Consider the following 11,766-nt stretch of genomic DNA (forward strand, 5'->3'; position numbering starts at 1 on the left):
AATAATAAATGCTAATAAATTAAAGCATCGCCAACAGTTACTTTTTGGATAAAATAGAAATTAAGAAAATGTTTATTTTTTGATTAGTTGATAAAACATTTCTAAAAATGTTTTATAAAAAAAAAACAAAAAACGTAACCAGTATACAGTCAAATTAGTGGGAACAACTACTTGCCTATTAAAAAACTATGCATAAATTATGTATATTATGTTTAAAAAAACTAAAACATAATATACATACATATAACAAAAATACAATTTCCAGAAGCGAGTTGTCTAACAGTTTAAATGTATCACTTCAAATGATTCAGCAATTTGCTTCAAAACAAAAAATCTATTTGAGTAAAATAAATAGGTGAATATTGATTAATATGCTGGTTTATATATAAATATATATATATTGAGGAATAGTTGTTTTCAGCTATATCTCATCATCGCATTGTTCTGCTGACGGTAAAGCACACACATCTCTCTGTCTGTATCTGAGTCAGCAGGTGTGGCGCTCTAATCTTATCGGCCCCTGTCACACACCTGTGATCTCAGCGTTTACACCTGTAGCAGCAGCTCACCTTTGAACAGGAAGCGGGAGTAATATTTGAAGGTGTTGTAGGACTGCTGCATGGCGATGAAGCTGGGGTGCACCGGCTCCCCCTGCTGGAGCTCCCACGGCTGCGCGATCAGCTGACCGCGAAACTTCAGGATCAGGCTGAAGATGCTGTGGATGATGTTCATGACGGGGGCGGCTTTCTCCGTCAGCAGACCCCTGAGGGAATACACCACTTCTCTAGATATCTGTATATTAATCACTGAATGTGTCATGTGGAACACGAGTCCTCACCTGAAGATGGCTCTGTTGAGGTATTCGGAGTGTGTGCGGTGAATGGCGTCCAGATCGTTGGCACTGCTCAGTTTTTGTTTGAACTCGCTCCAGGACACCTGCAGGATCTGGTTAGCGATGTAGCCCTGGATCACCTTCACAAAGTGCTGCATCTCGTGTCTGTACAGCTGCAGCTGATGGAACTGAACGCAGCGACCGGCACCTTTCACCAGCGCTGAGAGACAGGAGGAAATTTTATTCTTCATTATTATTATTAATAATGAACTCTTCATCATGTTCCTCAAACCATTCCTGAACAATGTGTGCAGTGTGACAGTGCATTATCCAGCTGAAAGAGCCACTTCCACCAGGAACAGCAGTGTCATGAAGGGCTGTACCTGCTCTGTAACAATGTTTAGGAGGTGGAACGTGTCAAATATACATCCACATGAATGACCAGATCCAGGGTTTCCCATCAGAACATTGATCAGAGCGTCACACTCCCTCCGTCGGCTCGTCAACCTGGTACATCACTTCCCCAGGTAAACGGCGCACACGTACACGGCCATCCATAGCCACTTTCCGACTAAGTCGTTACAGGAACTTAGTTCTAGGAACTGTCCACTTCTAAACAGTTCTAAGAACTACTCTCCCCCAAACTCGGTTTTGCTGTTTGCTTTCGCACTGGCCAAGTGTCCAAAGGAACTGGTAGGAGGGGTAAGGGAGTGACGCAAGCACGGGGACTTTTATTTTGACGGCGCGACGGACCTTTATTTTGGCGGCGCTGAGAACGCCAGAGCAAACAATGCTCGCATTCTCAATCTCTGTGTTTATTAGTTAGTGATATGTCTAACAGTACTGTTTAATATGTTATTAGATAGAACTGTTATAGAAGGTAGACAGTATATAAAAAAGTTTATTAGCCTATGCCGTGTGGTTGATGTCCAGTGTTGCTGGCTGGGCAGATAAACATAATAATGGTTGGCTTGGTCCCTTCAAAGTTGCGTTGGATTTTCTCTTCAGCATAAAGGTTTAGAGACCCATCTATCACTGTTTTCCATGTTTGTATAGTTAGTTTCTGGAGTAAATATATAGGCTATAATCTGTGTGTTTACATTCTAGCTGTTTTAAAAATGGCGGGTGCTGGTGTTTCGCGTGCGTTCGGTCAATCTGCGTACACTAACATCACGGGTAGTTCCTATAGTGCTGGTTTAGACCCTACTCTGAAGTAGGACCTAAATTAGTTCCTCCAAATGGAGTTCCTAGAACTAAAATCGTTCCTAGTTCCTGCGGTGCGAACACGCCGACATCTGGGTACTTTAGCCAATAGTTCTAGGAACTGTGAAAAGTTTCCTCCGGTCGGAAAGCGGCTCATGTGATGTAAAAGAAAACGGGACTCGCGCATCGATTAGCTTTGGGCGCCCAACACCCTGTTGCCAGTTGGTGGTTTGACCCTCCTCGGACACTGTTGGTGAATTCTCACCACTGCTGGCTGGGAGTGACACAAACCTTGGCCATAGAGATACTCTGAAACCGGTCGCCTTGCCAAAAAATTTCGCCCGTGTTAAGTTGCTCAGATCTTTATTCCTGTCCATTTCTGCAATCTGAAAGAGAACTGATTGTTTGCTTACCATCTAATCTACCCAGACCTTAACATGTGGCCTTGTTGGTAGCTCACTAAGTTTTGCAACAAAACTATACAAACCCATTCTGACAGATTTAAATAACAGTAACTTTTTCAAATGAGAACCGAATCGGATGGAAGATTACCTGTGTGAAGACTTTCATACATTTAGTGGGAGAACAGTAAAAAATCGTACCCGTCCTCTTGAGGTGAAACCAGACGTCTCGGAGGGACCACACCATGTGTTTGAGCTGCAGCAGGAAGGAGAAGAGTCTGTTGTATTTATTCAGACAGCTGTCTGTGATGACGATATTCACCGGCCAGTCCACCTACAGAACCAGAGAAAGATCATGAAAAAACATCCAGCTCTTCAGAAACTTCAGACTACAGGAAGACAGTGACCTTGACCCTGACCTTGTATCGGAGCTCGAGACAGTTCAGCGAGTCTGGAGCGTGAGGGTGGAAGATCTCAGGAAGGTATCGCAGAGCAAACGTGAAGTGAGCCGCCAGCTCGCTGTCCCCGTGAATGCTGTACTGTAACGCCTTATTCAGAATGGAGTTCAACACCAGCGGGGTCAGCAGCTCGCCGGGGGTCTGACCACTGCCCAGCTAAACACACAGCGCACAGAAGCATTTTAAATATTTGTATGCTACACTTATGTGACAATGTTATATCTAATTTTGTGTAAACTTTTCTTAAAGGGGACCTATAATGCACTTTTTCAAAGTCTTGATTTTATTTTTGGGCTCTTCTGGAACTCTACTAGTCTTCAAGCTTGAATGTTAAAAAAAAAATGTTTTCACATATTCTCCATTGTTGCAGCTCCTCTATTCCCAGTCTGTCAGTAACGCTCTGTTTAGTTCCGGTCTCTATGAAGCCCCTCCTTCTGAAAAGCACAATGTGTTCTGATTGGTCGGCTGGATCAGTGTGTTGTTATTGGTCAACTGCTTCGAGAGTGTTTGGGGAAATGTCACTCTCTTACCATAATCATGAATTTTAACACACTAGTAACGCAACTCAACCAGGCCCCACCCCTTTATTGGCGTATTAGGCGGTAATTATTTAAATGAGGAATATTGTGATGTGTTCGTTCCCAGAAGAAAACTCAAGACTTCAATAGAGGCGTTTCAGGGAGTTCAGAAACAGTGACACTGATATAGAAAAAAACTTCCGTTGGAGTGACTTTGTGCTTTGTAACTTTGCAGACCTTTTTCATTCTCAAACAGCAACATTACACACTAAAGAAAGCTGAACATGCATAATAGCATAATGCATAATAGGACCCCTTTAACAAGCTCTTCACATCAGATTTCTATGCTTATTTTAAGTGTTGAGACCTTCTCAAAGAGCTGATTGCTGAGAGAGAGGGCAAACTCTCCATCTTCCATTAGCAGGAAATGCCTGAGAGCCTCAAAATGCTTCTCCACACCCAACTCCACGAAAAAATAATCCACCACAGCCTTATTTACCATGGACACGCTAAGAGAAAGAGAGAAAGAGAGAGTTTCAAATGCACAAATTTGGATGTTTAGTGTACAGGGATTTGTGCGTTGTTTATGGTTTACATCAGGGCTCGATATTGGCACTGATATTACAATGTCATTCGGATTTTGATTTAACATTGATTCAATTGAAAATATATTTTAGTTACAATGTAAAGAGGTCAAAGTACACAAGAGCCTGATTTAATTCATAGACTGATTCCAATCAATAACTTCCTTGATATTTGCATAGGCTAAACTGGATAGTTCAAATAAAGATTGTGATTAATCAGAAAATCGCTCTAGATTACATACTGTGTGATCAGTGGTGTTGTAACCGAGTGTTTCATGAGCACAGGAAGTGGCATCATCTCGCTGAGCTGAACAGCAGTGGCATCGGTGGCCCGGTACAGGGAGGGGTCGACAGGAAGGCCGTTCGGGCCCCTTGTGACCTGAAGCAGCAGCTCAGACTCTGGAGCCGCAGCTAGAGCAGGAACGACAACACAAACCACTCCGTTTCTGATATATAAAGAAAGAAAGCTCTAATGGTTCAGGATGAAGACAGCTGGTCCGGTACTCACTCAACAGGCCGTATGAGTCCTGGTACTGCTCGACTTGGTACTGTGAGGCCAGGCTGAGAAGATAGCGATCCTCTGGACTCTTTTTAGGGGACAATCCTAGTCCCAGAGCCCAGGCAGTCAGTCCCTCATCCAGGGAGAACAGCTCACTAGGGGGCGCTGCATTACAACATAACAAATACAAATAAGAAATCATTAACCACAGTGAATTTACTTTGTGTATGACCAACAGACATCAACAAAAAAAAACATAAAATCATAAAATAAATAATTCTTAAAATTAGAAATCTGTACCTATGAGTAAAATGTCACTTCTAATGAAAATGGGAGTTTTTCTGAAAGTAGATAAACATTTGTGCAGTTGCGTTCTCACCCTGGGTGTCTGAGTCAGCTGGTGTCTCTGTGTCTCCTGATGCTCGGCCAAATTTGTACAAACTCCCTGGCACCACTCCACCAACCACGCAGCCCATGCCCAGAGCAGAGTCTGATGTGTGAGCACGGGCTTCGCTGTATAGAGAGCTGGGTCGAACAGTCTCAATCCCACTGACCACACACCCACTACCCAAGGTAGACTGTGAGGAATGTCCGTACTCACTTCCAGGCAATGCAGAGCGCTGAGGGTCTGCGCCTGATACAACACACCCTAATGTTAGCATGGAGTCCGACGAGTGTCCGAAAGCGCTGCCAGGCAGAGGGGTGGATGAAGGGGCAGCGTCTGGCATCACACAACCCACTTTAAGAGTGCTGTCAGAAGAGTGACCAAATTTGCCCAAAAGTGGGCGAGAGGCGGCGACATCTGACACAAACTCACCCACCTTTATATGGGCATCAGAGGCGTGGCCATGAATATTAGCGGTAGGTATGTGAGTATTTACCTCAGAAACGTGTCCGCCAATCCTTATATGGGCGTCAGAGGCGTGGCCATGAATATTAGCCGTAGGGATATGAGTATTTACCTCAGAAATGTGTTCGCCAACCCTTATATGGGCGTCAGAGGCGTGGCCATGAATATTAGCAGTAGGGATATGAGTGTTTACCTCAGAAATGTGTTCGCCAACCCTTATATGTGCGTCAGAGGCGTGGCCATGGATGTTAGGGGTTGGAAGAGAAGTGGTTACCTCAGAAACATGTTCACCAACCCTTATATGGGAGTCAGAGGCGTGGCCATGGATATTAGGGGTTGGAAGAAAAGTGGTTACCTCAGAAACATGTTCACCAACCCTTATATGGGCGTCAGAGGCGTGGCCATGGATGTTAGGGGTTGGAAGAGAAGTGGTTACCTCAGAAACATGTTCGCCAACCTTTATATCGGCGTGGCCATGGATGTTAGGGGTTGGAAGAGAAGTGGTTACCTCAGAAACATGTTCGCCAACCTTTATATCGGCGTGGCCATGGATTTTAAGGGTTGGAAGAGAAGTGGTTACCTCAGAAACATGTTCGCCAACCCTTATCTGGGCGTGGCCATGGATGTTAGGGGTTGGAGGAGAAGTGGATACCTCAGAAACATGTTCGCCAACCCTTATCTGCGCGTGGCCATGGATGTTAGGGGTTGGAAGAGAAGTGGTTACCTCAGAAACATGTTTGCCAACCCTTATATGGGCGTCAGAGGCGTGGCCATGGATGTTAGGGGTTGGAAGAGAAGTGGTTACCTCAGAAACATGTTCGCCAACCCTTATATGGGCGTCAGAGGCGTGGCCATGGATGTTAGGGGTTGGAAGAGAAGTGGTTACCTCAGAAACATGTTCGCCAACCTTTATATGGGCGTCAGAGGCGTGGCCATGGATGTTAGGGGTTGGAAGAGAAGTGGTTACCTCAGAAACATGTTCGCCAACCTTTATATGGGCGTCAGAGGCATGGCCATGAACATTAGCGGTAGGGATGAGAATGGTCACTTCAGAAACATGTTCACAAACCCTTATGTGAGCGTCAGAGGCGTGGCCACAGATATCAGAGGAGGGCTGGGATGAGATCAGTGCTGGATCAGGATCACGGCTGTTATTTCTCATATGAATATCAGACTCTGACTCATGGAAGCTTATGAGAGGAGACACAGATTGTTCTTCTTCTGGCTGAGAACAGTGAGAGGGCTGGCTGACACTCTCACAGGACTTGGCTTTCTCTGTTGGCTCCTGTGTGGCTTGCTTTGGCTCTGAACCTGTGCTGGCCGCCGAGGGCTCTGTTCCTGTCTCTTCTCCAGTTGGTTGTTTTTCTGCACACTGGCTATCGCGCTCTGCCTCACATGTTCGCTCTTGAGTGGTTTGTGTAGGGGTGTTTGACTCAGAGCGGATCGGACCCTTGTTCCGCCCCGAGGCAGTGGAATCTCCCAGCTGCACTGAGCTCTGTGAAGGATGTCCATGAACACTAGCCTTCGGCTGACCTACAGACACCTCTGGAGTGAACTGACCCAATTGGAAGCTAGACTTGGATGCTTGTCCATATGGACAAGGCACAAGGACTGACTCTAGGACTTCAGAAACATTTTGTCCAAGACGTATGTGGGAGGTTGTTGAGTGTGGCTTCTCTGGGTGGGGTTTCTGAGGAAACTGCAACAGGTCAGAACCAATGTCATGGAGGGCCTGGGTCATGGCACCACTGTCAGGGAAGCGTGGAGGCTTGGGGAGGAAGTCAGCAATGTCAATTCCATCTGATATGAAAGCATGCATTTCATCATTGGCATCAGAGCAGGGAGGAGCAGAGGATTCTGGGATAGGAGGATCTGCTGTTTGCCGTTCACTAAGATTCTGCTGTAAAATGAAAACAATTACAACAGTGTAGGCTAAATGTATGACGCTATAGATGTATATATGTAAAGAACAGCACACAGACCTCAGTGTGTAGTTGTGCAGACTGTTGTAGGTAGGCTGTTTCCGGAGGGGGGCCCTCCAAACCTAAAGGAAACTTCTCCAGAAGAGCCTGAACAGAAATCATAACACCTCAAAAATAAAGATGTCCCCAAATCTATCACTTTAAAACAGTACTTTCATGGATGATGCTAACATACACCCTTTGCTAACTGCTGGACATATGATTACTAATGCAAGTACAACTACCAGACAGTTAAGGAACTTAGAAGGGATGGTCCATAAACTGAGAACTGGAGACTTTCACATGACACCAACAAAGGTTTGTGTTAGTATAGTTTCTAGCTACAGTATAATTGCAATTGATTTTCTTGTAAAAAAATAATTCAATAATGAATTATATACTTATAAATATACATTTTAGTCAAATAAGTTACTAAAAACAATTTCTTTTACAAAGAAAAAAACAAACACTTTTGCATTAGTAAACAGGTACTAAAAATTCTCTATTAAAATGCAAAAAGTGGATAAAATGACAAATAATAACAATATCCCCATTGCAATTATCAGAGAAAGATACAAAACATACACATTTTACACACACGTATATATATATATGTTTAATAAAGTTACAAAATAATTATAAAATGAATACTAATTTAATATTACTAATGAAAACCATTGCAATAATAATGCAATAACCCAAACTCTACAATAAAAACTCTGATGAATGATATCAGACCTGTACGTTCTGTTGCTCCTGCTGCAGGAAGTTCACTCTGCGCTCATCGAGTTTCATCCTCTGCACCTTCCACATGGCTCTGAGCTCTCGTCTAGCAGCGGCTTCTGATAACTGACCGTACTGAGCAATCAGATCCATCCTGAACACACACAGAAAATATATCATTTCATTCTGAATTTCCTTAATGCCTTTGATATTTGAATCCTTTTATACTATTTAATACTATTAAAAATACCATTAATATAAAAAAAAATACTATTAATTATCTTCACAGTGAAATAGATTTGTATCTATTTATCTATCAAAAATAGCTGCCCACTGCTCCAGGTGTGTGTTCACGGTGTGTGTGTGTGTGTGTGTGTGTGTGTGCACTTGGATGAGTGAAATGCAGAGCACAAATTCCAAGTATGGGACATCATACTTGGCTACACGTCACTTAAAATGATTTATGGGATGAGTAGTTAATTTCCTCATAAAAGAGCACAATCTTGTACCTTTGTCTTTTTTCCTAAATACTTCTTTGGATTTAATCCAATTTTGTAATGTTATGATTCATCTGAGAGCTGTTTTGGTTCATGGCACATAATGCTTTACTGAATAATTTGCTCAAATGCCTGTGGAGAATATGAAAGGGAAATAAAGCTCCTGTGGGAGGTCACTGCTGCGCTCTACAGCCTCAGCCTCAATCGTTGTGTTACTGTATGCCGCCCACCGTGCCCGGCGCTCCAGCTGCTCCTCGAGGGCCTGCAGCCTCTGCTCTCGGTCTCTGAGCTCTCGAGCGTAGCTGAAATCATCTTCCTGCTCCTTCCTTCTCGCAGCACTACGCCACTGAAACCACATCCACACAAGTTAGAGCCGCTGAAGATGCTTTTACTGACTGGTTATTAATATGCTCCTCACCTCCTGGTCGAGTTCCAGCTGCTGTTTCATCTCTTCAAATCGCTCTCTCTTCTGGGCCTCCTCCGCCAGACGCTGCGACACCTGGCGGCCTGCAGGGGGCGAGAGTGAAAACAGCGGGACGTCAGCTTGTAAACTTCATTCATCTGACTCTGTGGGGAGGAACTCCCTCTCGCTGGTCGGCCTGATAATTAATACTTGACCTCCACGAAGAGAACAACTGTGTCCTCCTCGCGTAAAAAACATTGTTTACTTTACACATCAGTGTTATTTTAATAGCATGAGTTTTTGTTAATATTTCGAATAAGATTCTATCCATATATATGTTTTTATTTTAATTTTTAAACTTAAACTAAACAAAAAGCTTTTGGTCATGATAAGCAGAAAAGTGTTTCCGTCCCAAATGGCTCACTCAACGTGAACTTTCTGGCCCTTAGGGCGTCCCATTTCTCCTTTTATAATTCAGAAGGCTGCTATATGGGACAGGGCCTATGATGAAAGTCAAGTTTGGCTACGCAAGACTAATTTTACCCAGACAGAAGCTGCTAACAGCATCAGGTGCATGTGTGTGCGTGCTTGGGTTTTGAAGGGACAGATTTCTGACCTCTGATTCTCTCCAGGGTCTTGGCCGCTGTCTCTCTGACCTGGTTAATGAGCTCCTGTCGAGCCTGTTCAGTCCGCATGGCCTTATAGAGAGAGGGGAAAATAAAGGAAGACAGACTTCAACGCAAAACAATGAAGCAGATTTTAGCCCAGGTCACAGTGTCCTGATGAAACTGGGTTAATGGACCAGATTTTAAAATCTCATCTGTTGCCATGCCAACAGTACGGGCACCACACCGTTATTGGGTCTCTAAATTAAGTGAGCATATTTAAGACATATAAACACTTAACCTGGATGAGCTTTTTTGAAAACCTCATAATTACTTCACTATGTATGAGCGGCAAGCAGAGCACCGTGACATGTGCAGTACCTTCTCCTCCCTGCTGATGGCGCTGTGCCTAGCGATCGTCTCCATTCGCCCTCGGTACACGGCACAGTCTCTCTCAATCTCCTCAACTTCCTGCAGGGAAAACGTCACAGCGATCCTGGGAACTGGTATATCCGACCAGAAGATGTAGTGCTGTTTAATGGACAGATGGAGTTAAATCAGAACTTCCAAAAATCACCTCCGGTAAAAAAATCTTGTTATTCCGTAAGGATGCATTAAATTCATCAAAAGTGACAGTAAAGACATTTATAATGTTACAAAAGATTTATATTTCAAATAAATGCCATTCTTTTGAACTTTCTCTTCTCAATTTTAACTTCTCAAATAATCTCAATTTCCACAAAAAATATTAAGCAGCACAACTGTTTTCAACATTGATAATAATAATAATAAGAAGAAGAAAATAAATGTTTTCTGAGCATCAAATCAGCATATTAGAATGATTTCTGAAGGATCATGTGACACTGAAGACTGTAGATCAGTAATGACACTAAAAATTCAGCTTTGATAACAGGAATAAATTAACTATTTTCTATTTTAAAGTATTTAAAATGCATTTTAAATTGTAATAATATTTCACAATATTACAGTTTTTACTGCATTTTGGATCAAACAAATGCAGCCTCTGTGAGTAGAGACTTTTTTCAAAAACATAAAAAAAAAATTAATCTTCCTGACCCCAATCTTCTGCAAGGCAGTTCAAAGCATCATATGTGTTTGAGGGGCACCTGTGGGCAGCAGATTTTCAGAAGATTGATTGTTTTCCCGCACACGTAAACATCGTTTGCGATGTGTTTGAGGAAGACCGGCACACAGTCCTCTGCATCCCGCGAAATAAGAGTGTAGCCCTGCGTCCAAAAGTTCTTATCTGAGGGGACAGAGATTCATTCATTTTTGGGGGGTTCTGCATAAATGACATATCGATTTTAAGACTGTTATCACTGATTTAACTGCACACCATCAGCATTTTATTTATAATCTAATAATGCAGCAGAAAATTAAAGGATTTAGCTAGAAATCTAAACATTCAACATAAAATGAAAGCGTGAGATTGAGAAACTCACCTCTGTAGGACAGATAATCCTCATTGACCTCAATCATGAACTCTTTATAAACGTCACGGAAGACGCCGCCGTACACCCAGTCTGAAACAAACCTACACCACCAACACAGACATTTAGTTAAAGCTACACTATGTAACTTTTTTGTTCAAAATTAGCTAAATTTCCAAATTGTGTTTTTGCCTTGACTTTGACCCGGATTCACTATGGTAATAAGCATTTATATTTGAGATCTGAGGGGATGGTTTTTGCGGGAAATTGCGTACATGTGTCACTCGTCCGTGCGTGTCTCGTCATATCCGTGAATAAAGTTGCTCTGGCTATTTTGACGTGTGTCTGGTGTGGGAGTGGCAGAGGCTAGTTGTCACAATAAGCGAGAAAGCTTGACATGGAGCAGCTAAATGTTGAACCTCTCGCAGAACAGAGGAGTCTGCTGGCTAAAAGAGATAGCGAGAGAGCTCGTAATAAAACAAGAATCAACATTGACTTGGCTTTTCGGAGATGTTGAGAACTGAGGGATTTGAAATGATGGTGTTTTTATTACTCAGTGGGTTAGTAAGGTATGTTATTGAACGGATAAATATGTAGCCTAGCTCTCTAACAGAGTTCACAGTAAAGCATTATCGATTGTGAAGGGTCATTATAGTTATAGCGCTGTACTGGAATTTATTTTTAAGGAAGTACCGTGTCTATTAATGGGTAAAGCTACAGTAACGTCTTCAGCTAGACAGATTGACATCCTTTCCATCTAAACTGGATATATCTCTAGCCT

General features: G+C 42.9%; 1 protein-coding gene across 1 annotated transcript; it reads right to left on the reverse strand.

Annotated features, from left to right (window-relative positions):
- Window positions 1-569: 569 nt before the first annotated feature.
- On the reverse strand, window positions 570-11,089 carry LOC308686776 (gamma-tubulin complex component 6-like; the record flags this gene model as incomplete). The annotated part of the gene is made up of 16 exons (XM_081395212.1): window positions 570-763; window positions 839-1,052; window positions 2,638-2,770; window positions 2,856-3,050; window positions 3,780-3,921; window positions 4,239-4,407; window positions 4,505-4,660; window positions 4,875-7,245; window positions 7,328-7,414; window positions 8,045-8,183; window positions 8,757-8,872; window positions 8,945-9,033; window positions 9,546-9,627; window positions 9,916-10,065; window positions 10,662-10,801; window positions 10,998-11,089. Coding segments are annotated over 16 exons (4,469 nt in total), but the record flags the coding sequence as incomplete, so codon positions are not given.
- Between the last annotated feature and the right edge of the window lie 677 nt (window positions 11,090-11,766).

The sequence above is a fragment of the Scardinius erythrophthalmus genome, assembly GCF_964197995.2.
Source record: "Scardinius erythrophthalmus genome assembly, contig: HAP1_SCAFFOLD_784, whole genome shotgun sequence".
Taxonomy (NCBI): domain Eukaryota; kingdom Metazoa; phylum Chordata; class Actinopteri; order Cypriniformes; family Leuciscidae; genus Scardinius; species Scardinius erythrophthalmus.